The 23,824-nt window shown below is 41.6% G+C and overlaps 1 protein-coding gene across 1 annotated transcript; it reads right to left on the bottom strand.

Annotated features, from left to right (window-relative positions):
• Positions 1–7,837: 7,837 nt before the first annotated feature.
• LOC144248321 (uncharacterized) lies at positions 7,838–16,368 on the bottom strand. Its single transcript, XM_077790402.1, has 3 exons — positions 16,236–16,368; positions 15,230–15,479; positions 7,838–9,258 (listed from the first exon to the last, which is right to left on the bottom strand). The coding sequence occupies exons 1-3, from the start codon at positions 16,366–16,368 to the stop codon at positions 7,893–7,895; spliced, it is 1,749 nt and encodes a 582-aa protein (XP_077646528.1). The 3' UTR covers positions 7,838–7,892.
• Positions 16,369–23,824: the final 7,456 nt, after the last annotated feature.

A 23,824-nucleotide genomic window follows, 5' to 3' on the forward strand; every position in this document is an offset into this window, starting at 1 on the left:
ACCCTGCAGCCGCAGGGAGCCCGCTGGCCGGGACGTCTCCACACTGTGGTCACAACCGGGCAGCAACAACATCCTGCACCAAAAACGAGGTTTGCACATTATATAGACCTGAGGATTAAGGTTTATACTGATGCTCTTTTCCTCTTCAGCAGTCTGTTTTACTAATGGTCAGTTAGTGCAGCAGTATGATGTAACAAATGAAACCTCAGTTGCAAAATTCAGATAGATGGATGTGGTCATGATTTAACCCCAGCTGAAAGCTCAGTGCCATGCAGCCACTCTCACTCCTGCTGTGATGGGCTTGGGGCAGGGAATAGGAAAAGTGAGTGTGGAATTTTGTGGGTTGAAATGAAGCTAGTTTAACAGGTAGAACAAAAAGCGGCTTACACAAGCAAAGCAAACCACGGAATTCATCCACTACTTCCCATGGGTAGGCAGGTGCTCAGCTATGAAATGAACAGGCAGAAAAATGAACTCTATACCAGCCAGACCCAGCACAGATAATGCATATTTGTTTTAACTGTGGTTCAGAGAGGGGCCTGTGAAGGGTTATTGACTCCAGGAGTCAAAAGTATGAAGTGAAAATGTGTTTCAGTTCTTTTTTAATAAACTCATTTTATTTTTCTGGGCATCTGTGCCTCCTCTAATATGGAGATATGACAAACCAGTGAGCTTACATTTAGAGGTTTGTTTTTTTTTTGTTTGTTTGTTTGTTTGTTTGTTTGATGGTTTGTTTTTAAATCTAAATATGGTAAGAAGAAATTGTGTTCATTTTGGTTCTGGACACAAAGTCATTTATATTTTATCTTATGTGCATGGACAAGTGAAGAATGCACTGACTCCTCCACACAACAATGTTTTCATAATGGTAGAATGTCAGAAGGGATGCTATTTTTACTACATATGTGGCATATGGTGAAGCCTAGCAGAAATCTCAAGTGTAAGCTTCTCAAAAGACCACAACCCACGATATCTCAAGTGTAAGCTTCTCAAAATACCATAACTCACAAACAGTGGATTCATATGAGCTAAATAATGAATAAATATGTATCTGGACTTTAATTTCTAGGCCTGAAAGAAATATCACTAGGAGAAAATATTTCAGGTTTTGGTTGATGCATGGACTTCTTAAGTGATGTTGAACAAAACTGATTCTTGATATGAAACCTATTGAATTCAGTGAAAGCTCCAGCTTGAATTCGATAGCCAGATAATTTCATTATGGCTGAGCAAAAAATGGTCACCAGAAAAATGGGAGTGTTGGAACTGATAAAATTGATCAGAGACTCAGCTGAGTTCACCACTATGCCAAACTCTAAGCATTAAATCCTTAAAGATTTTTCTCTACTCAGTTTGTTTTGCATATTCTGCTCAGAGTACATTTTTTTAAAAAAAGTCACTAAGACAGCAACCTAAAAGCTATATAACAAAACAAGCACTCAGGAAAAATGGAGCATCAGGATGAAATAATTCTCTGTAGTTTAACAGAACAGAGATCTGCCTCTCAGGACCATATATACTAGGAAATTATCTAATAAGATGTCAGAAGTGCATTGAGGAAGGTTTATGCTAATAGTTTTGGTACAAGGTTTTTTATCAGAATAGGCATAAATGGTGAGAAGTGGGAAGCAGATATAGATACAGATATATTTTCCAGATAAAATCTCTAATCTCTCTGTCATTTTCCTTGCTCAGTGAGTTTGGCTTCATTTTGTGGAAGCTCCACAGCCAAGAATATCTTTGGGTGTTCTGTATTTGCATGGAGTCTAGAAAAGGGCAGTCATAGTCCAAAGTATACCCTCTTAGGGACTGTTACACAAACCTGTAAAGAATAATGACAATAATGAAAATGTCTACTAACAAATTAAGGAGAACCACATGCAGGGAGCTGATAATCATATTAAAGAAACTAGTGAACATCTGTAATTCTTTGTCCCCATTTTTCATTTGCTGAAAGAGCTAGGTCCTAAATACAGCCTTGGTTCATTGTGTATATGGTAATAGCAGTGTGAAATAGGACTTAGGGACCTGGGCATGGGGTCTGTAACAGCTGAGAATGTGTGACACTGATATAGGCAGATGATGGTTGTTTCTTCTCCACTACTTCGTCCATGCAGTTGGAAGAATTTCTTGGAAATGCAGAAGTAAAAGGAAAGAAATTAAAAAATAAATAAATTTTAAAAAGAAACAAAATAAATTAATCAGACAATTGTTGAAATATTTGCATTTCTTAGCTCATGTTAATAAGGAATGTCACCAACAATAATACATACATACATAATGCAGAATAACACTCTATAAAGACAGTGGACTCTTTTATTTATTTTATTTCTGATCACTTAAAGACTACTAATGTTGACTCCGGCATTTGGAGGTCATAAATTACTTTCTAGTAAGCAACACTACTGCTTCTCATATTCATGGTTTAAAAATAAAAAATACATACTTCTGTTTCCCTTTTTAATGGTTAATTAGGTCACTAATCAAAAGAAATTCTTAAAAGGAAAATGAAATGTTGACATTTTGCAATTATTTTCTACTGTGAATAATACATAAACACACTACTTATGGTTAAAGTGGCTTTCAAACCCTTTTTCTGCCATTAGGGCATGAACTGACTGCAGAATCAGTGTATTTTACTTGATATATTGCCACATTATCTACTTCAGTGCTTCCATTTAGTTTGGGTCACTTACATTTCATTATACTGTACCTTGGCTGAGTGCAATAAAAAAAAAGTTTATTGCAACTGCAAGTTCCTAATTAAACATCAGCTGTAAACTGAGATACCCATTACAGATTATATATATAAAAAGATTATATTCTTGGGAATCACTCTATCATGCAACATGATTAATATATATGTGTTCCTGTAAATAGAAGTTGATTTGCTGTATACATAATGGATATGATTAGCTTTTTGCTGAGACTCGAGACATCAAAAATAAAGGGCTACCAAATTTCTCATTCAGCTGTCTTGTTAAATATGAGATAAGCATGTATATCCACACACAGATAACGCATTCATAGATGTGTTTGGGTTATTACAGTGTTCTTAGCTTCTATCATTTTGTGTACAAGGAGATTTGAACTTATAAATTCATGTAAAATTTTATATAAAATTAACCTCATATTTGGGAGTGAAAATTAAGTTATGCAAGTCAGTTAAAAATTTTATCTTTTCTACAAAGAGAAGGAAACTGATCTTTAGAACTTCATGCTTCAGAAAAAACTGTAAGCAGATTTCATAGTTTCTAGCAGAACCTTCAGATGGGTCTCATGGACACATTTGAAATTTACTTGTATTCAATACAGAAAAGCTTATTTTTAATAGCACCACTGAAAAAAAAAAATACTTTGGCCTTAATTTATACAACAAATAAGTATTAGAATATTAGTTCTCTTGTTTTCCAGCTGAAGAAAATCTAGTTGGTATAAAAAAAAAAGCCTGTAAAGTTTCAAACAATGGAAATGCATGTCCTGAGACAAAAATTTGTAAATTAAGAAACTAAAAGCCAGCAAAGTTCAATTTCTCTTTCTGTCTTTCTTACTGTTTTTGTATTCCCACCCAATTATGTCAGTATAAACTGGTTTTGGAATCATGCAGAGAACCATTTTCAGCAACTGATGTGTTTTCAGAAAATATTTTTGGTTTTGTGCTTTATAGTTTGCAAAGTATTTCTGTAAATTCCTCAGAACTATTCACATTTTTTTTCATGAAATGGAACATAGATCAATTACAGAATGAAGGCTGAAGAAGGAGTGTTAGAAGAGTCTAGACTGAAATACGTAATTGATCCCATTTAATTGTAGTTCCAGTTAGTGAGATTGACTATTGCTATCCTTGGACTTGTATATTTACAATGCGAAATTTTTTTATTTTTCCTTGGGACCTTTCAAATCTCAGGTGGGAAAATACACATCCACATTAAAAATTCAAACTGTTTATATTTGTGATGTATTCATCTGGACCAGCATATAAAGAGGTATGAAAATTCTGTTTTCCACATAGAAGTGCAGCCCATTTTTTTTTTGTAAGTAGAAAATGTGACAATGGGATTTGGGTCACACAAATGTAGAAGCCTTAAAACTTGCTACCCTGTGCTCCAGTGCTCAGACAAACACAGAAATTCCCATTAAAAATTTAGCATCTGAAAATCAGATATTCAGTTATGGTCATTATCAGGAAAATTAGATAGAATAATCACCAATAAATATTCATATCATGGAAATTTGATACTAACTATCTGCTGTTGCAGTATTGTCCACAAAACTCAGGTGTATGAAGATGGGATAAATGGGATCTTTTCAGCAGCGAGTCCTGTGCTGTCCAGTTTAGCTGGATTATCTTCCTTTCTCATTTTCTGCCCCCTATCTTGAAAAAGAGATTAAAAAGAAAAATTAAAAAATAGCCTTTTCCCTATGTATTTGAAACATATCCATCCTTGCAAAAATACATGTCAAAGAGGCCTAAACTGATGAAAAAGTAGATCAGGTGTTGTTTATATGTTTATTACCATCCTATCACTTGCTGTTGTAGAACACCATTCTATATAATCCATACAGAGACTGTTGACATGATTTCTACACCCCACAGCTTTAATTGGTGTAAATTACATAAATCTATTGCAGACTTTTCACTGAGAATCTGGCTTTGTTATTCTGGAGCAGTAGAACTTTTAAAAGAGAAATAAGGGTTAAAAGGGGAGATTTTTTTCCATTAAAGTCTGTCTCAAACTAAAAGAAAGCTGTCATATTTAAAAACAAATAAACAAAAAAATCCCCAAACATGGGGGTTTTTCAGGCTCTCAGAAAGTTGCTGTAACAAAGACAACAGCTTGACAGTAGCAGCTGCTGCACAGAGCAAAAAATTAGAGGACAATGTCATTTTTAATGATTTTTTTTTAAATGAAAGCATTAAACTGAAATAAACGAGATGTCCTAGGTTTTTGGAGTTTTTTTTAAGAATCTGTCTCTCTGTCTTAGTGTTTATAAGCGGCAATGCAGGCAGACGACAGGAACATATGCCAGAAAGACTGAAATAGACAGAGCAATATTGGAAGTGGGATTTTTTTAAAATTATTTTTTAAGTTTCATACAAGTCTATGCTTTTGGCATATTTGTATGAAACTTCTCATGTGTATAGACGTGTATCAAAAAGAATACATTTTTATCTTTATATCTACACACGGTTTCATATTTATAAATCAATATCAATAGAGATAAATATATACTCAAATAATATATTTTAAAATTATTACATATATAGGTGGAAAAGAACTCAAATACTTTTAGAAAAAGACAAAGTTAATAAAAAATAGCAAAATAATACTCCATATAACATGAAAAAAACCAGAATTATATTTTGAGACATAATTCTCAGGTTTTTCCTTTTTTTTCAGTAACTTACAAGGACAATTTAGATATTTAGTTGCTTTCACAGTGCTCTAAAGCTGTATGTTTCTATCTGTCCTTCTTGATGTACAGAAAGGTCTCTTTTATAACAACTCAGTGCTATTCAGTGCAATTTCCTCACTTAAGGGTAGAAAATCTCCCTCAAGGAAAAAAAAGGATCCTTTTTAAAATCGAATCTTTTCTTATCTGCACTTTCAGTAACTTAAAGGTTGCCTGAAAGTTATTTATTTGAGCCCAGTAAAGAACCACCATTAGTATCCCCCTCTCAATTAATGAAGAAAAGTCCTGTTTGGATTTATTGATTTTAGATTAATTGTATATAGGTTAATAAATTTATTGGATTTACTTAGCTATGATATTATAGTGCAAAAATGTGATTTGTAATTTTTTTTAAACAACCAAAGGTTTTCTACTATATGCTTTTCATAATTGTGCTATTTCAGCTTATTCAATTAAAAAAATTAAAAAACAACTAAAAATAAGCTGGAGTCAGTGGAGTTCAATTCCCAACATTTTGCATTACCTATGCTCAATTTGTGTATTAGATGTGAATATGGGGGGTAAAAGTGTGAGAGAAAAAAAAATCTTTATTTTTTTTTCATTAATGGTATTCAAACAACAAGGCATCCAAACTGCTTTGAAACGTGACATAAATTATCGTCAGAGAAGTTCATTACATAAAAGCACAGCAAGACTTAGTTCTAAAATTAGTCGGGATTTGTGCTTTCAAAAGATTAATTAAATGAGGGAAAAGTTGTGCTTCTTGCCTATTACTGCTCCCTGAACCCTCGTAGTCATACAAGAGGAATTGCTATGTTCTTATATTCCAGTTGCATCTAGTCAGTTTCATACACAACACTAGTCATGAACATAATCTTTCCTTTCCTTTCCTTTCCTTTCCTTTCCTTTCCTCTCCTTTCCTCTCCTTTCCTCTCCTTTCCTCTCCTTTCCTCTCCTTTCCTCTCCTTTCCTCTCCTTCTCCTTCTCCTTTCCTTTCCTTTCCTTTCCTTTCCTTTCCTTTCCTTTCCTTTCCTTTCCTTTCCTTTCCTTTCCTTTCCTTTCCTTTCCTTTCCTTTCCTTTCCTTTCCTTTCCTTTCCTTTCCTTTCCTTTCCTTTCCTTTCCTTTCCTCTCCTTTCCTCTCCTTTCCTCTCCTTTCCTCTCCTTTCCTCTCCTTTCCTCTCCTTTCCTCTCCTTTCCTCTCCTTTCCTCTCCTTTCCTCTCCTTCTCCTTCTCCTTCTCCTTCCCCTTCCCCTTCCCCTTCTCCTTCTCCTTCTCCTTCCCCTTCTCCTTCTCCTTCTCCTTCCCCTTCCCCTTCCCCTTCCCCTTCCCCTTCCCCTTCCCCTTCCCTTTCCCCTTCCCCTTCCCCTTCCCCTTCCCCTTCCTCTCCCTCCCTCCTTTCTTTCCTTAGCTAAGAGTCTGAAAATTTTGAAAAAGACATGCTTGCAACTAGACAAAATTTCCCCAGATAAAACCCAAATAAAAGCAGAGACAGAGAGACAAGAAAATGTTTCCACACGATGACCTTTTGTGGGAAGAGGGGGGAGATGGGATTTTTCACACACTTCAGTCTCAGCCTTGCTAGGTGAGTTTTAACTCTTCATTTTCTCCACATCTTTACCTTCTTTTTTCTCAGTAACACCAGGGTGCCTTTTCCTGTCTGGGGTTCTCCTCATTGCCCTTTTCTTTGACTTTGTGTTGTCACTCCGACCATAGTCTTGTTCTGCCAGATATGTTTCATTTTCTGCATGACTTCCCCTGGATGGGCATTTCAAGCTGTGATTTCTAAGCTTGATCTCACACTGTAGATCCTGTTATCTCTGTAAAAAGCTTTAAAGTTCAAAGTGAGTTGGATGAACAATACTTTAAAAGGAGTATAAAGTCTAAGCATCCTCTGTGTAGGTGGATTTCAGAAAAAGAAATCTGTTGTTTGCATGTGTTAATATGAGAAAGAAGAATTAACAACCAAGATGCCAATTTGGGGTAAAAATGATATAAAATGTTATTAAGGGGGATGAAGAAGTGCTTGTAGTTGTGGTTCTGTGAGGCTTCTGGGTCTCTGACCACTCTGCTTGTCAGAGAGCCGAGTCCTCGGAAGCCGGATAGCGTAATGAAATCTTCCTCTATGAAGGCGGGACGGCTCACAGGCGGCTTTTTTCCAGGAGCGTTTATTGAGGAACAGCAATTCAGGGAGCGAAGGGAAAACAACCACTCCGGGAGGGAGCTCGCTCTGAGAGCCTCGAACAGGGGGCGGAATCGGGATTATAACGGGGACAAGAGAGGGAGGGTCCAGGCATGAAGCGTTCAGTGAGGGAAGGCTTCGGGGGCAGAGTCAGGGTCGAGTGGCAGGGTTATAACCAATGAGGGTAAGGGGAAAAAGCGGCTTCAGGGAAGGAACCAATGGAGGTATAAAGAACAAAGAATTTTCTAGCACCAAGGGATGACAGACATACTGATTGATAACAGGGGAGGCGGGGAACTACACGCCTGTCACCTCCCAGGGTAATTCGGGGGGACAGTTTCCCAAGTCCCCTCCCACATCTCCCCCGTTCTTGTTAATTAAATAAATATTTGCCAAAGTCTTGGTAAGCGTCTTTTTGAAGATGGTTAAGGCAACTGAAATGAGAAGGATAATTATGAAAATCCAAAAGAGTCCTTTTAAAATGGAGGCTGCCCACCCGGGAATGCCCCACTGCATCAATAGTTTGTGGACGGGGTCCACAGCCGAAGTTTCCGTTTTGATGTCCTGTACTTCGGTCCGGATCCGCTGGATGTTGGCTTGGATGGAAGTGCTCCGTGATGTTAAATTGAAGCAACACAATCCTTCGAAGTCCTCGCAGCTGTGGCCATGGGCGAGCAGCAGGAAATCAATAGCCGCTCTGTTTTGTAATGTGGCTTGCCTGGTGGTTTGCTGGTCTGCCAGAAGATCGGAGAGGGCGGCAGACGAGGCGTTGGCATGCTTACTTATCCAACACTCTAGGTGAGAAAGCTCACCGAGGGCCTTAGCTGCTGCATACCATGGTAAAAAGATGGATACAGCGACCCTCTTTGTTTTTCCCCAATCGTAAATTTCGGAGTCACAATTTTCGTCGAATTGAGCATATGATCTTTTGGTGCGTGCCAATTGTCTTTCTTTTTTCCAATCTAGAATTTGAGTTCTGTTTGGAGTGAGGGTAGCAAGCTTGCCAAGGCTGCATGGGCCTCCCTGGAGCCGAGATGGAATTCCCGACCATACTCTGTCCCCACAGATAAGAAACATCCCCCTGGGCAATGTCTTGGGATGAGTGGATGAAACCGAAATCACCTGGCTAGTATAATTGCACCAGGTTTGGCTGTTATATTTTTTACTGATAGGTGTTACATCTTTCCGGTATGTGTTTTTGGCCAAGTCAATTCCGTGCCAATTTTGACTTGGCCTCCTATAATAGAATTTGACACAATATCTAGCTGTGGAGGACCCCAGTAAGTCCAATTCTTGGGGTTCCTCTTTGCTGTTGGGCAAAATTTTGGTCCACTCATCCCAAGTATCGACCGGGTTAGGCCTCCTACCCGTGGTTCGGAGCAGGTCGGAATTGGATACCGGCCAATCATCAGCTACCAAGGGGACCCCTACCAGGCAAGTGGACAGGGGATTGTCCACGTTGCCCATGGCCAGACATAGGTTATCCTGCTGCAAGGACTTTGCCAGCGTGATCCAGACATTTTCTTTCGGCTGTGGTACCACCCAGCCATCTGCTACATGCAGCCACAGGAGGATGGAAAGCGTGGCTGCAACCAGCTGGGCGCAGTGGGACATCTTCTGTTGTTCCTTTTGGGTGAATGATGTTCTGGCAGCCATCCTAGTACTAAAATTAAACAAAACAATATTACCAACATACATTTGGTTCCCTCCCCTCCCCCAGCTCCCCCTTTTGGGTTAAAATAAAAATAAATTTCAGGACGGAGGGGTAAAGGGATGACGGGTTAGGTATGAGGGTAGAGGGAACGGCACAGGAGGGGATGGGGTGGCGGAAGTTGTTAAGTCTTGCAGAGGTAGGTATGTCCTTGTGATGAGGACCCGGGAGACGATGTTGGGTGGTCTTCCGGTCGTCTTCTTTTTTCTCCGTCGCCACGCCACTGCATTATCTGGTGGTGATTGTGATGGGGTCGCTGGGTTGCTCCTCGCTGGGGGGTCCGTGGTAGTGCTCTCCAGGTACGGTTTGACGTATTTTCCAGGAATCCATTTGGGACCCTGGGCTGTGGAAACACAAGCGTACCCTCTCCCCCACGTTATCAGAGGGTACGGCCCTGAGATGATTTTTGATTCTGGGTCTCTGATGAGGACTGGCGGACGCTCTTTCAAAACTGCCCTGGTGTTATTGCAAAAGTGTCTGAGTGCAGGGGGATTCGGCTCCCGGTCAGAACAATTTAAAAAATTAAGAACAAAAAGTGCCTTGCATAATCTTTCAACTGGTGTCATGGCCAGAGCCGAATCGTGTTGTTGTTCTAGCAGCCTTTTTAACTCTTTGTGGGAGCGTTCCACTATTGCCTGTCCTGTGGGGTTATGGGGAATGCCGGTGGAATGGGCAATTCCCCATTGTTGTAGAAATTGTGCGAATCTTGTCGAGGTGAATCCAGGCCCATTGTCCGTTTTGATGGCTTTTGGGACTCTTAATGTGGCAAATGCCATGAATAGATGTTTGATGATATCTTTTGTTTTTTCACCAGTGTGGAGTGACGCGATCACGGCCCCGGAAAATGTGTCTATGGACACATGCAGGTATTTCAGGCGGCCAAAAGGATTATAGTGAGTGATGTCTGTTTGCCACAGCTCCAATGCTGCCAACCCTCGGGGGTTTATCCCCGTTGGCAGCGGTGGAAGGGCGAAGGACTGACAGTTTGGGCATGTGGCTAGTATGGCTTTGGCTTGTTCTTTTGATATTTTAAATTGTCGGGCAAGGGCAGGTGCATTTTGATGGAAAAACGCATGGCTGAGCCTTGCCTGTGCAAAAATGTCTGGTAAGGTTAATGAAAGTGCAGGTGCAGAGTAATGAGATGTCATTGCAAGGAGGTCGGCCATCCGGTTCCCCTCTGCAATAGCTCCTGGCAGGTCTGTGTGAGCCCGGACGTGCATAATATAATAGAGTTGCTCTCGGTGGGAGATCAGCCAGATTAATTCCGTGAGCAAATCGAATAACTGTTTGTTTTGAACTTCTTTGAGCAGGGCGTGTTCTGCCCGTTCTGCTACCCCGGCAACATAAGCCGAATCTGTTACCAGATTGAAAGGTTGCTGAAATTTTTTGAATGCTCTCACGACCGCAGCAAGTTCTGCGATCTGGGGGGAACCCTCAACCAGTTGGATGTCAGACTCCCACTTCTGACTCTCCGGGTCCTTTCAAGTGATCACCGATTTGTGGGATTTTCTCGACCCATCGGTGAACACCGTGAGAGCACCTTTAATAGGTGTTTTATTTTTGAATGACTTTGGGGCCAAATATAACGTGTCTTTGAATATTTTATGTTTAGGGTAATGAATGGAAATCTGTCCAGGGTAACTGTCTAAAGCAATTTGCAAACTTTCGTTTGTCTGAAGCAGGGATTCCAATTGTTCCAAATTAAGAGGTAAGTAAATGCACGCCGGGTCACACCCTGCGAGGGTCCGGAGGCGTTGTCTGGCCTTTATTATTATTCTAGCCATCAACTCTGCAGGAGTTGAAATAGTTTTCGCTGGCTGGTGCGGGAGAAACAGCCACTCAATGATAAGGAGTGGGTCCTTCCGCCCAGCGTCCCATTGAAAAAGCAGACCATGGAAGTTTGGGCACTTACCCAGTATGGCAAGGGTGACGGGAAGGAGCCGATCCACACGGTGGGCCTGACGGGATCGTATGGCCTCAGCGACTCTCTCCAGGGCTCCTTTGGCGGCAGGTGTTAGCTCGCGAGGGGAAGCTAGGTCACCATCTCCTCGTAGCAGGTTGAAGAGCGGCGCCAGCTCTTCCGTGGTGAGTCCCAGGAGAGGTCGGATCCACGTGATGGTACCGCAGATCTGCTGGAGATCCCGCAGGGTCCGTGGGTCGTCTTTGATGGTGACAGATTGGGGCGCGACAGTCCTTCCCGTAATGTGAAAGCCCAAATACTTCCATGGCGCTGACAGCTGGATCTTTTCTTCGGCAATTTCAAACCCTGCAGCTTTAATGGCTTTAACAGTTTTGGAAAGTGTGATCTGCAGATAAGCTTGTGTTTCAGCGCAGATCAAGACATCATCCATATAATGCAGGATGATCGCTTCAGGGAACAGCTTTCTGATCGGCGAAAGCACCTGAGCCACAAAAGTTTGGCAGAGCACTGGAGAATTTTTCATTCCCTGGGGCAAAGTGGCCCATTGGTACCTCTTATAAGGCTCCGCCCTATTGATGGAAGGAACGGAGAACGCGAATCTGGGGGCATCTCCGGGATACAATGGGATGTTGAAAAAGCAGTCCTTGATGTCAATGACTGCGAGCTGCCAATCCCGGGGAAGCATGGAGGGTGAGGGAAGGCCAGGCTGCAGGGGGCCCATGTCCTCGATTACCTCATTGACCCTGCGCAGGTCTTGGAGCAGGCGCCATTTGTCTTTGCCAGGTTTTTTAATAACAAAGACAGGAGTGTTCCAGGGGCTGGTGGAGGGTATTAAATGCCCCAGGCGGACCTGCTCTTCTACTAATTCATGGAGCGCTTTTAATTTCTCCTCCACAAGGGGCCACTGGTCCACCCACACTGGAACATCGGTCTTCCAATTCAGCGGTGGGGAGGTGCGCTCCGCAGTGGCCCATACTAAAAATCCCATGCAGGGCTAGGGATATCGAGGCGGGCACCCCATTGGGACAAAACGTCCCTGCCTAATAACATGATGTTAGATGAAACAACAAAAGGCCGAATGGTGGCAATCTGTCCCTCAGGGCCCTCCACACTTACCAGGTGTTTGCTGCGCATGGAGTTGACAGCTCCTCCCACTCCGGAGATTGTGCCACAAGGAGGCACCAACTCCCAGTCGCGGGGCCACTTTGACCGGGGTATGATGGTGACGTCTGCCCCGGTGTCTGCCATCAGGTCCAGTTTGATGGACTTTCCCTGAAGCGATAAGACAGTCTCAATCATTGGTCTGGATTTGCAAACATTTTGTGTGAGGAAGACAAAATTGTCTTCCCCGGAGTCATGTCCAGCGAAATAGTCCTGTGCTGGTGGATCGGTGAGGTCGGCCACGTCGAGGAGGTACATGGCAGCGAAGGGGAGCCCCTTGGTGATGGTGCAAGGTGGTTGATGGCAGACGACTGAGACGGTGACCTCGGACCCCGGCTGAAAACACACCACTTCAGGAACGACGGTAACACGGTCTGGTGTGAGCCTGCAATCTCCGAGTATTAACACTGTTACCTCACAATTACGGTAAGGGGGTTCCAGGAACCCAGCGGGAACTCTCACCAGGTCTTCATCTTGGAGAGTCACAGTGATGGAGCTTTTGAGGACCCGGTGAGTGTCTGAATTTAAGTTGCGGGTTCTACGGAAGAGGCGGAGCCCGTCGTCGTGGCTCCGCCAACCCTCCGGAACTGTCCGCTGGGCCACCGGTCCTCCCGGATGGTGGGGAGGCCTGGGCGCTGTGAGGGGCCACTTGTTGTCCTTGCGCGGCCCCTCCCCGCGCTCCGTGACCCGTTTCCCGCCTGCTGATGGTAGGGCATCGGGTTCCTGGGTATTGGTCTTGGGGAGGGTGTGTACGAGTAGTGTGGTTGCTCCGGGGGCCAGTATGGGCAGTTGGCTTGTATGTGGCCCATCTGGCCACACCCGAAGCACCGGATGGTGTTCATCGTCAACATCGCCTCCCCAATCCCCTTACTTACTGCAAGGGCGACAGTGGTCTCGGTGGAGGCGGCTTTCGTGCAGGCCTCCACCATCTGTGCGATGGTGGGTTCGGGGTCCTGAGGTAAAGTCCTTAATATCTTCTTTGTCTCGGCTGTCGCGTTGGTCATGGCCATCTTTCTCAGGAGCTCTTCCCTCGCTGCAGGATGGTCTATCTGCCGGTCGATGGCCTCCCTCAGCCGGTCTACGAATTTTATGAAAGATTCCTCTGGGCCCTGGGTAATAGCTGAAAAGTTCTGGAGCGGGGTTTTCCCATCGGGGATTTTTAACAGTGCCGCTCGGCCAGCCTCCTTGATGTCATCTAGGACCTCCGTGGGTAACAGTATTTGGTCCTCTGGCTGGCTGAACTCCCCCTCCCCTGCCAGGGCTTCTATGGCTTCCTCTCCCTCTCCAATTGCCTCTGCTAAATTGTGTTTTTTCAGAAGAGGCTTGAGGAGCTTTCTCCATTGAATGTCCCACAATAAAAGCTCGGTGGGAGTGAGCAGGGACTTGGCAATATATTTAACGTCATGCTGGACCAATGTATGGCCCGAGAAAGTGAGGTCCAATACATTCTTAAAGAAAGGAGAGTCTCGACCATAGTCTTTGGCAGCCTTCCTCAGTTCTTTAATCTCCACATATGGGAGTTGCTCCCAGTGTGGCCGCTGCCCCCTGGTCCTCACCACAGGTGCTGCGAACGGCCCCAGATCTTTTGCGAATTCTAAATCCCCATCCTTAATTGCCTCTGCCCTGATCCGGGCCCACCCACCTCCCGGCCTAGGTGTGGGCCGGGGGCTGTCGCTGTCCTCATCCTCATCGGAGGATGAGGCAGGACGAGCAAGGGCTCGGACCTTCCCCTTGGCCGGTGGGCTTCGGTGGCATGAAGCCCGGCAGGCCAAGATGGCCTGCTTCCGGCCAGGCCGACTTCCGGTTCCGGTGGCGTGGGAACCAGAAGAGGCCTGAGGGGAGGCGTGGCCAGGCTCACCCACCGGGGCGTGGCCTTCCGGCAGGGGGTTCCCTCCCACCGGGGCGTGGCCTTCCGGCAGGGGGTTCCCTCCCACCGGGGCGTGGCCTTCCTGCAGGCCGGTCCCTCCCACCGGGGGCCCACCCAGGGGTGTGGCCATGGGGGCTGGAGGGGCGGGACCCGACGACGTAACAATCGACGCGGTGGTAGGGGCGGGACCCGACACAGGGGCGGCACTCGACGGAGGTGGAGCCTGAGGGGGACTGGCAGGGCCCCGAAGGGAGCAGGGAGGTGGAGAGGAGGCGCCATTTTGTCCCTCGGTGGCGGGCTGCTCGGCCATGTGGCCGGCGCCATTTTGTGAGGTGTGGTGACAGAGATCAGGAATCGAATAACATGGTTTTAAACTGGGTACAGGGGTTTGAGGGCTTTGGGGAGAGGAAAGAGTCGCACTGGGATGGCCAGTCCCAGGACGAGGAGAGGACAGAGTGGGGCGGGGAGCAGCAGGGAGACGGTAGCAGCCCTGTGCCTGGTTATGGCAGGGTCTGCTGCCCGACCCACCCTTAGGGGAAACCGAGTTAGGAGTGGGGGGGGCGGGATGAAGGTTAGGAGAACCGGGGACCCAACTCTCACCCTTTTGTTTAAATAAAGTGTAAATAGAATGAAAAAGTGGAAAAAAATGCCCCACAGAAAAATTCCCCTTTACTTGTAATGCGTATAACAGTTTCCCAATATTTCCCCAGAAAATAAGAGAAGAAAAATCATCCCTGGAGGTGTCAGGGAAGTTATCGAAAATAAGATTAACAAAAGCCTTAAGGTCCCTCTTTTTAAAAGAAATGTTACCCAAAACAAGGGAGGATTTAACGTGGAGGTAAAAATCCCGCCGGGCAGGAGACAAGCGATTGCCCATTCTCACTGCAGAAAAAGGAAATCCCCAAAGAGACAAAGCGAGAAACGAAAAGGAAAAGAGACAGGGTCGGGTGCCAGACAGGGCACCAGGAACTCACCACAAAAAGACCGCTGTCAAAACGAAAAAGCCTCTGAGGGGGAGAGGAAGCGCTGCAGGTCTCGTCCCGTTCGGAGTCTGCTCCCAAACTCGAAGTCGAACCAGGACGAGGTGTCTGCAGCCCGCGAGGTAGGCGATCTTCTTCAACGAAGAGCAGCCGCTCGTGGAACTGGCGGCGAACGGCGCTTTTCGTCCTCGGGCAGCCGGATCACAGAGCCGATGCAGCCGAGGAGACGCTCTGCGGCTGACTCCTGAGAGGGGCCAGTCTGTTCGGGCGCCAGTTGCGGCTTCTGGGTCTCTGACCACTCTGCTTGTCAGAGAGCCGAGTCCTCGGAAGCCGGATAGCGTAATGAAATCTTCCTCTATGAAGGCGGGACGGCTCACAGGCGGCTTTTTTCCAGGAGCGTTTATTGAGGAACAGCAATTCAGGGAGCGAAGGGAAAACAACCACTCCAGGAGGGAGCTCGCTCTGAGAGCCTCGAATAGGGGGCGGAATCGGGATTATAACGGGGACAAGAGAGGGAGGGTCCAGGCATGAAGCGTTCAGTGAGGGAAGGCTTCGGGGGCAGAGTCAGGGTCGAGTGGCAGGGTTATAACCAATGAGGGTAAGGGGAAAAAGCGGCTTCAGGGAAGGAACCAATGGAGGTATAAAGAACAAAGAATTTTCTAGCACCAAGGGATGACAGACATACTGATTGATAACAGGGGAGGCGGGGAACTACACGCCTGTCACCTCCCAGGGTAATTCGGGGGGACAGTTTCCCAAGTCCCCTCCCACAGTTCTGTATCCACACAAAATTGACATGGGGCTCTTGCTTGGCCCCCAGGCTTCTCCTACCTGCTGAGTTTATTCCTATGCTATTGAACTCCATAGCAGTTTGCCAAACTTTAGACCAAACTACTTAAGCAGAAAAAGCAGGGACTAAGTAGAACAGTGTTAGTAGCCACACAAAGGAACTGAATAATCCCTAGTAGAAGAATCAGGATTATGTTTCTGCATTTCCTACTGATGTCAGTTTGGCTCTTTTTCACCTGGGCTTCCTGGAGCTTGCCCAGTTGATTGGGGATTTTTGGCAGCCTTTCTAGGACAGACAGACCTGGATGTGTGTACATGGAAGGCCTGTTATTTCTTGCTGTCATGGATTGCATGGATATTCAAGATTTTCTGGCAATACACCCAAACAGGACCACTCCCTATAGCCATTAGGACTGGCTTTGTCCTGGTGTTTAAAAAGGCATCTTTAGATACGTGAACAGTGGTTTTGATATCTGAGGACAGATAGGTGAGCTTTCCTTTGCTAGTATATAATTTCCCTAAACACATACTGGAGGCATGTTAGAATATCAAACAAAAAAAATCTCTGAATTTTCAGGAAACTTTTGCTGGAGTAGGGGGCAATTTATTCTATCTAGTATGAGCCATTTAAAAGTTATGAGAATAGTCTCATAAATAAAAGGAGATGTGACATAGTTTTTTGGAAGGGTTTCTTTTAAAGCAGCCTTTTTCCAAATAATTCACTGGTAGTACCACATATCCCACTAAACTACACATAAATTAGCCTGGTTGTAAAAACCTTTACACAAAGAATTGAGCTCTAGATAGAAGAAAGTTTATACAGCAAAAATTGCAGATGTGACAAGGAAATTTAAGATCTAGCTGTGTAATACACAACTTGGGTGGTAAACATCTTGTGGAATCCCTATGACTTATTCATTAGACATGACTTGAATGGCAAACACAGATTTTAGAAACATCTTTTAAAAGGAGAGAGGATTTGGTGGGGTGTTTTTTGGTCAAATTATTTATTTAATTATTCTTTGATGTTTTAAATGTAGAAGCATAAAGAGAATTAACTCATTTTAAATCTTCAGGACATGATGGTGCATGGCCAGGGTAATGATTACTACTGAAACTGTGCAGAACATCACAGATGCTTCAGCCCAAAACTCAGATGATTACGATGTCCGTGGTGGTGAGGCTATCATATCATGCAGCTGCGCAGTCCTCCTTTTTCAGCCTTTCTTTAAATTTTTCTATTTTTTCTTTCTTTTTTTTTTACCTCCAACTCATCCTAGGAAAGATACAAGAAAACAGTGAAAGGACACAAGTTTGTTTCTCAAACTAAGAATTTAAAACTGCATTATAGCTGTCTTCACTGGGGATAGATGCAGCACATGGTGTTGCATTGCATACTTAGTCCTGTTTTTATTCTGCCTGGGAATTGGCTGGGTGGAGCAAAACATCCTGTCTATACCATGGCATCACAGTTATTTTTGCTCTGGTAAAAAGAAAAGTTGATGAGAGAGAGTAGGGCACATCATCATCTCTTTCTCAAATATACCTGGGATGTTCCTAGGACCAACCTATATTCTTCCCAGGGCATCCTGTAATGTGATTTTCAGAGACAGATGATGAACTAAATGGATCTTTCATTTGACTCATTACAGCTATTCTTACATTGTTATGGCGAAAGAGCAGAGTAATAGACAACCACTGTGCTTAGGCTTCATTGTGAAAACTATTTGGTGATAATTTACCAAAAGTAAATATAGCTCTCATATATAGAGAGAGAGAGAGAGTGAGACCAGAGTTGCATGTAGAAACAGCAACCGGGAGTTGGAAAATTTGTGTCTCAAATCACTGTTTTCCTTTTGTAGAAATATATTAATTTACCCTGGGCCCAAAAATGAGAAAAATCAGAGTTTTATAAGATTCCTTGTATGCTAAGAAAACTCCATATATGCAGAAAAAATTGCAATGGCCTTTAAAGTAAATGCATATTTATTACTATATTCAAAATGCCCTCATTTCTTTTCTTAAGTTGCATTTTACAACAGTGAAAGCAATTAAACCTTCATTGTCCAAGCTTTCAAGTCAGTATGGCAATACTGTCATGTACCCATTGCATTTGGGAATAAACTAATTCTCAGTCACATGGCTAAACAGATAAATGCAGCTCCTTAGGTTAATCTTGTTTTATTATTGAGTGACATTCAGATGAATGCTCTGTTCAGAGCTGTGGACTCTCCTTAGTTAAATATCTGTTGTATTGTGGAAATAACCATGATTTACCAAAGAGAAGATCAGTTAGAAAATTCCAAGAAACACAAACGAAAAGAGGAACAAAACAGCAATCGTTCATTTTTCAGTTCTTTTGATTCAGAGGAGAAAAACCAGGATGTGCTGCATGCTGTTTAATTTGTAGTTAATGACATTCATTATAATGACACATTAGACATTCAGAGCTTTATCTTCTATTGTTTGGGTTTTTTTAGAATGTTGATATGTTCAGGTTTTGAAATGCATTAGAGCTGCATTATGTTATATCATTTTATAATATAATAGTTGTATTGTTTTGGCAAAAGGGAAGCCTATATCTCTCAAAGCAAGTTACAGGTTCCAGTGAGGGAAGGGTTTGATCCTGGATCGATCCAGATTATATAAAAATGGCAACTTTACTTATAGGGACACCACAAAGGCAGCTGTTTTCCTAGTTTTTCATTAGGTAGAGACAATGTGCCCATGTCAGTGCTGAACAAAGGAGAGCACAGCAAATTTAACCTTGGTATGTACTTTATCTCTTACAGACAATTTTGCCATTGAAAAGGAAATGTGAGGCTTTTTTGTAAGAATGTTTCAGCAATCTATTTTAGAAAACATTGTTTGCAGTGTTTCTTGTCTGTCCTGGACAGTGGTCTGATAGAAATAGATGTTTCAAACTCATTTTTAAAGTGGAAGGTATAGAAATTCTGGTACTTGAACCTTCAGAAATTATAATGGAGTTAAATACTTAAAAGCCTTTTTTCAAATTCAAATAATAGGGATTTTTCAGAATATCCATAACAGGAAAAGTAGGAGCAGTGGAAATTCAGCAAATTTCTGTCATATTTGAGTAATGAATCAGAGGTGGTAAACACAGTGATTCTATGAGTAGATGAGCCATCCCAATAGAAATTGCATACCACAAGAAAAAGAGAAACAGTGGATTGGAGTACTGTTTTGATATCTGAAAGGAATCTTTTGAAACAGAGGTTTTCAGTTGCATAGAAACCATATATTTATAAGTTTAGCATTGGTTTGTTTTGCCTAGCAAGAGAGCTGAAAATAGAGACACTGAAACGACGAATTAGAAATAGTTTTACAAATATTTCTTAGAAAGTAATATCCTGTTTGGGTGCTTCACCTGAGAACCGCATCTTCTCATTTTCTCTACCTGATGCACAGGAGTGTGAAAATTAATATTTTTATACACTAAATACTCTAAAAAAGTGTAAGGGGAATCCAATTAACTGAAACTTGCAAAATTCTCTAGATTTTCAAGTTTGTGTACGGAGTCATTCAATGTAATAGGTTTACAGAGGTGGGGTGCTGCCATAGGTTCCATTTCAATAATTTGATTTGCCTGTGATACCAGTCAGCAGGTCACCTGCATTCAGTATGAAAATCTGGTAGCACTTGCCTATGGCAGGAACCTGTGATTTCACAACAGCTGATGATTCTTTCCAGCAATTCTGACTCTGCCTGCCCCAGCAGGTCCCAAGTGAAGAGATGGAGGAGGACATGCTAACCCACTGGCAAAAGAAGAGGGCTGTAAAATACACAACCTTCCTCCAATTCTCCTCTGGCTACAGCTGCCCCATAGGGACTCTGGCAACATGTTCCTGAATTAAGTATCAGCTACTGCTGGAGAATAAGTGCCAATATGGCTCATGAGAGAGACCAGATTTTTTTTTTTTTTTTTCCTTGAAATCAAGGCATAAACTATTTTAAGAAATAGCAAATCCTGTCTAACACTCAGTGTGGCAAACTGCCATGATTTTCAATATTGATTTACAGCTATATCCCAATGCATAAACCTAGTGACTTCTGCTGTCACATTATATGTGTGTAGTCAAGAAAAAGTGTTTGTAATTCATAAAACAATAATTCAGGAAATTGAAATGTTAGAAATCACCATATGTTGAACTCAACCAAATAAGCACTAAATTTCTGTATGTTGTTTTGATGTATTTTATTAATGTATTTGATGCATTAAATTTCTGATATATGTTTTTAGTATTGTCAGTACTAAAACAGTAGCTGCGCACCGTGCAATTTTTAATAAAAATATTTAGAGAAGTGAATATTAATCAAGAGATTTCACTCTATTCTTTCTGGATTAGACCTTTTTAAAAGATTGTGATTTTATCTATTAATATGAAATGTAAAGAAAAGATCAGAATAGAGACTTCTTCCTAGTCCATATGCATTTATAAAAATACTGTTCTGGTCTGGAAGCATTTAACACTTCTGTTCTCCTTGCATAAGGTCATAAGAAAGAAGGGAAAAATTACTTCATTGTTAACAAAAGCAATTTCAAACTCTTCTCTTTGATCCAGTGATGAGGTCTGTTATGATTACTGTTGGATACATTAATTAGTGTGCTGAAACTCAATAAAGTAAGTAAAGCAACTATTGATTAGCTTTTGAAAACATGAACACACTGGAGGGAAATCTAGAAATAACAGTTATTATAAATAAATACTGCAGTATTCCACAGCAGTAGATATAATAATGTGGCTTCCAACAGTATGTAGACCCCAAAATCATGGGGTTTGTGAACAGAAACACACCTGACAAGTTCAAAAACACATCTTCAGCTGCTTCTGTAGAACTAATATATATCAGCTGATCATCTGTCAAAGTTATCTATATTTTATTCTCTAGTCCTATGTTTTAAAAGGTTTGTTTGTTTGTTTGTTTTTTTCTGGGGTTTTTCTTACTGTTTTGTTTTACAACTTTCAGCCTGGCACTGTATCTTTAAAGGCTACTTTCGTAGAGGATAGATTTGTTCAAGTGAAGAGTGTGTGTGTATCCAGTTGAACTGAACATGGTTATTTCTCAACAGTCACTGATTTCATTTGTCACTTTATTGCTTGAGTCAGGGGAGTGGATTAAGGCAGAGGATGTCACTGCCACTTTAAGAGAGCATCCTTTTTGGAAAGCCAGTTTATAGTTTGGTGTTTATTTGAATAAAAAGCTCTTCTACAAAATGTGAGTTGCTTCTTGAGAGGAGGCAGAAGCTGAATAGCATTCTTCATGGGAAAGGGAGTGATTTAGTGGACTGAATCACCCAAGGAATTTGCTACAATCCACTCATTCCTTTGCAGAAATGAAAGGATGTGGCCTCATTGTAGTCAAACCCATAAAGTATATTGCCAGGAGAGCAAGTCCTCAGCAGTGTTACTGGTTGTATTGACTACTAAAAGACTTACAATATTAAAAAGTCTACAATAGGTCCCTTCAAAATTTACATGGGACTACTGGATAGCAATGAACAAATTATTTCAGGACAAAGTTGTCTGTTCCAGTTGTCTTTGGCAATAACTTGCTGTTGTCCCTGCTTTTTGTGTTAGCCATAAAGCAAGCATGTTGGGATTGAGGTAACTCATCTTTTTCATTATTTCCTTACTAGAAATCCACACTTAAGTTAGTATTTTCTGTTTTGTTGCCATCACACATTTTCCACTGATTGCTAAATTAAGAGGACTTCATTACAAAAGTATAAATATTCTATTCTGACAGAGTTTAATTTTTTTTTCAATAACTTTATATATTTTTCGATTAATTTGGTTGTTTGGGTTTTTTTTCCCCATTATTTGCTTTTACCTGAACAAGTTACACTGAGGATTTATCTGACTAAATAACTATTTGAAGTGTATAAATCACAGGTTATTAACACTGATATAGGAGCAATTAAATAAAAATTGAAGAAATGGTGGAGTAGCTTCACAATAAGCAACATGTTTAATGCAAATGCCTAAACTGATATAAAATCCACAATAAGATATAATAATCAAATTCTATAAACTTGTTTCATAAAAAAAAATCTCATTAGCTGGCTCCAAACTTGAGACATATTTTACATAACTAAGAACCTCTTGATTAAAAATTCCTATTAATTTTCCAAATAATACCAAAGGCAAACTAGGGTAGAAATGGGAAAATTACTAAAAGCACTGTGGATGGTCTCGAGACAGATTTTGCACATGTTATGGTTATGTTAGATAAGCTTTTCTTTTAGAAGAGAAAATCATCATAGAGAAACATTTGCAATTTTAATATCATACAGCAGGGTCTGGCAATAGAACTTTCTGTCAGAGGTCAATCACCTTAAAATAGGTGCAGGTGTGCAGAGTGCAAAGATGAAAGACTCAAAATGAATAAAAGATGGTAAGAGTCACAGAATCACAGAATCAGAGAATCAGAGAATTACTGAGGTTGGAGAAGACCTGAATTTTTGCAAGCACCCCTTCTGCTGAGGGATAGAGGTGATGTTTCTGGAATAAAGTCCTTGAATGAGAAATCACCTCTTGGTTCAAATGCATCCTGCAAGAGTTTGAACATGAACTATTTGAATTTCAGACAACAGATATATATTTTGGCTGTATTGCAGTTATATTGCAGTACTTTTAATTCAGCAGCAATAAGGAGATCTTAATTAAAAACAAGTGGGTAAAGAAAGCCAGAATTTTGCTTTCATGCTAACTTCAAAATCCTTGATATTGCTTATTTCTTTTCTACATCCTGTGATGCCCCATATGTTATAAAGCTTATCTTTTTTCCTACTCAAATAGTCTATTCTATAAATTATAATGCCATTTTCATCTCCATTGTACACAAAGAAACTCTTCCTTTTCTTAGAAAATACATCTGTTCCTCTGCTCTATAAAAGCACTACATTTAGTAGTTCAAGAAGCCTATTAAATTAGATTTGAGAAGTGGTTTTATATATTACTTTATCCTTTTTAATGTATTGTTTCCCTATAAAATAACAATAATAATTTAAAAAAAGGACAGTTAACATGAGAATTGAAGTCCTTTTTCTGCTTTGCAAGGGAAGATTCATGGATAGCAAGGTTTTGCCTCCACACTGTGTTCCACTGCTTGGTTACGAGAACCGAGAACTGTATCAATATGCTCTGGAGTCAGAATTATCAAAACTCCTTTTTTGTCTGTGCCAAAGAAGGTAAGACCACTTTCAATATAATGTTGATTTTTTTTTTTTTTTTTTTTGGAAGGTTACATTTTCTTGGATGGTAGTTTGTGGTTACCTCTCTGTGTATGAGGCTATTGTTGGAACATCAAGGTCAATTTCTTCCATATGTGGTAATTAAATGCTGCTCATTTCCCTCATCCCATATAGGACTATAACGAATACCCTGAGGCAAAAGATTTAACTACATTTATATAGTTTTATTATATGGTAGCACTGTTGTGTTTATAAATTACATTTTAGCAAAGGGTGAAGCTAGTGAAATGAATAATCATCAGTGAGCCATGGCAAAAAAATGCACAAAAACTGCTGCTACAGAACTGATGCTTCAGAACTCAAAAAGTAATAGAAATAATAGTTTTTTTCAGAGGAATTGGAAGTATTCCTTTTATTTTAAATTTTGTATGTGTACTCTCCTAATCTTTGGGGATCTCAGTGATAAAACACATGAAATCTCCTGAATCTTAGCCCCAGCTCTGCATCATTTTTGAGAGGTCTAAAGTTGCACAAAAAAGAACCCCTAAATATGCACGTATCCAAGCTCCTCTTCACTAAAGAGA

Source organism: Lonchura striata, chromosome Z, assembly GCF_046129695.1.
Source record: "Lonchura striata isolate bLonStr1 chromosome Z, bLonStr1.mat, whole genome shotgun sequence".
NCBI lineage: Eukaryota > Metazoa > Chordata > Aves > Passeriformes > Estrildidae > Lonchura > Lonchura striata.

Bases quoted from the DNA above. Each gene is read 5' to 3' on its own strand.
- LOC144248321 (XM_077790402.1), bottom strand. From the start codon at position 16,368: ATGACAGCAAGAAATAACAGGCCTTCCATGTACACACATCCAGGTCTG. The intron at 15,480-16,235 runs GTAGGAAATGCA...GGCCCCTCTCAG, and splicing joins AAAGAGCCAAACTGACATCA to GAGTCAGCCGCAGAGCGTCT. The intron at 9,259-15,229 runs GTGAGTTCCTGG...GTTTAATTTTAG, and splicing joins TTGACAGCGGTCTTTTTGTG to TACTAGGATGGCTGCCAGAA.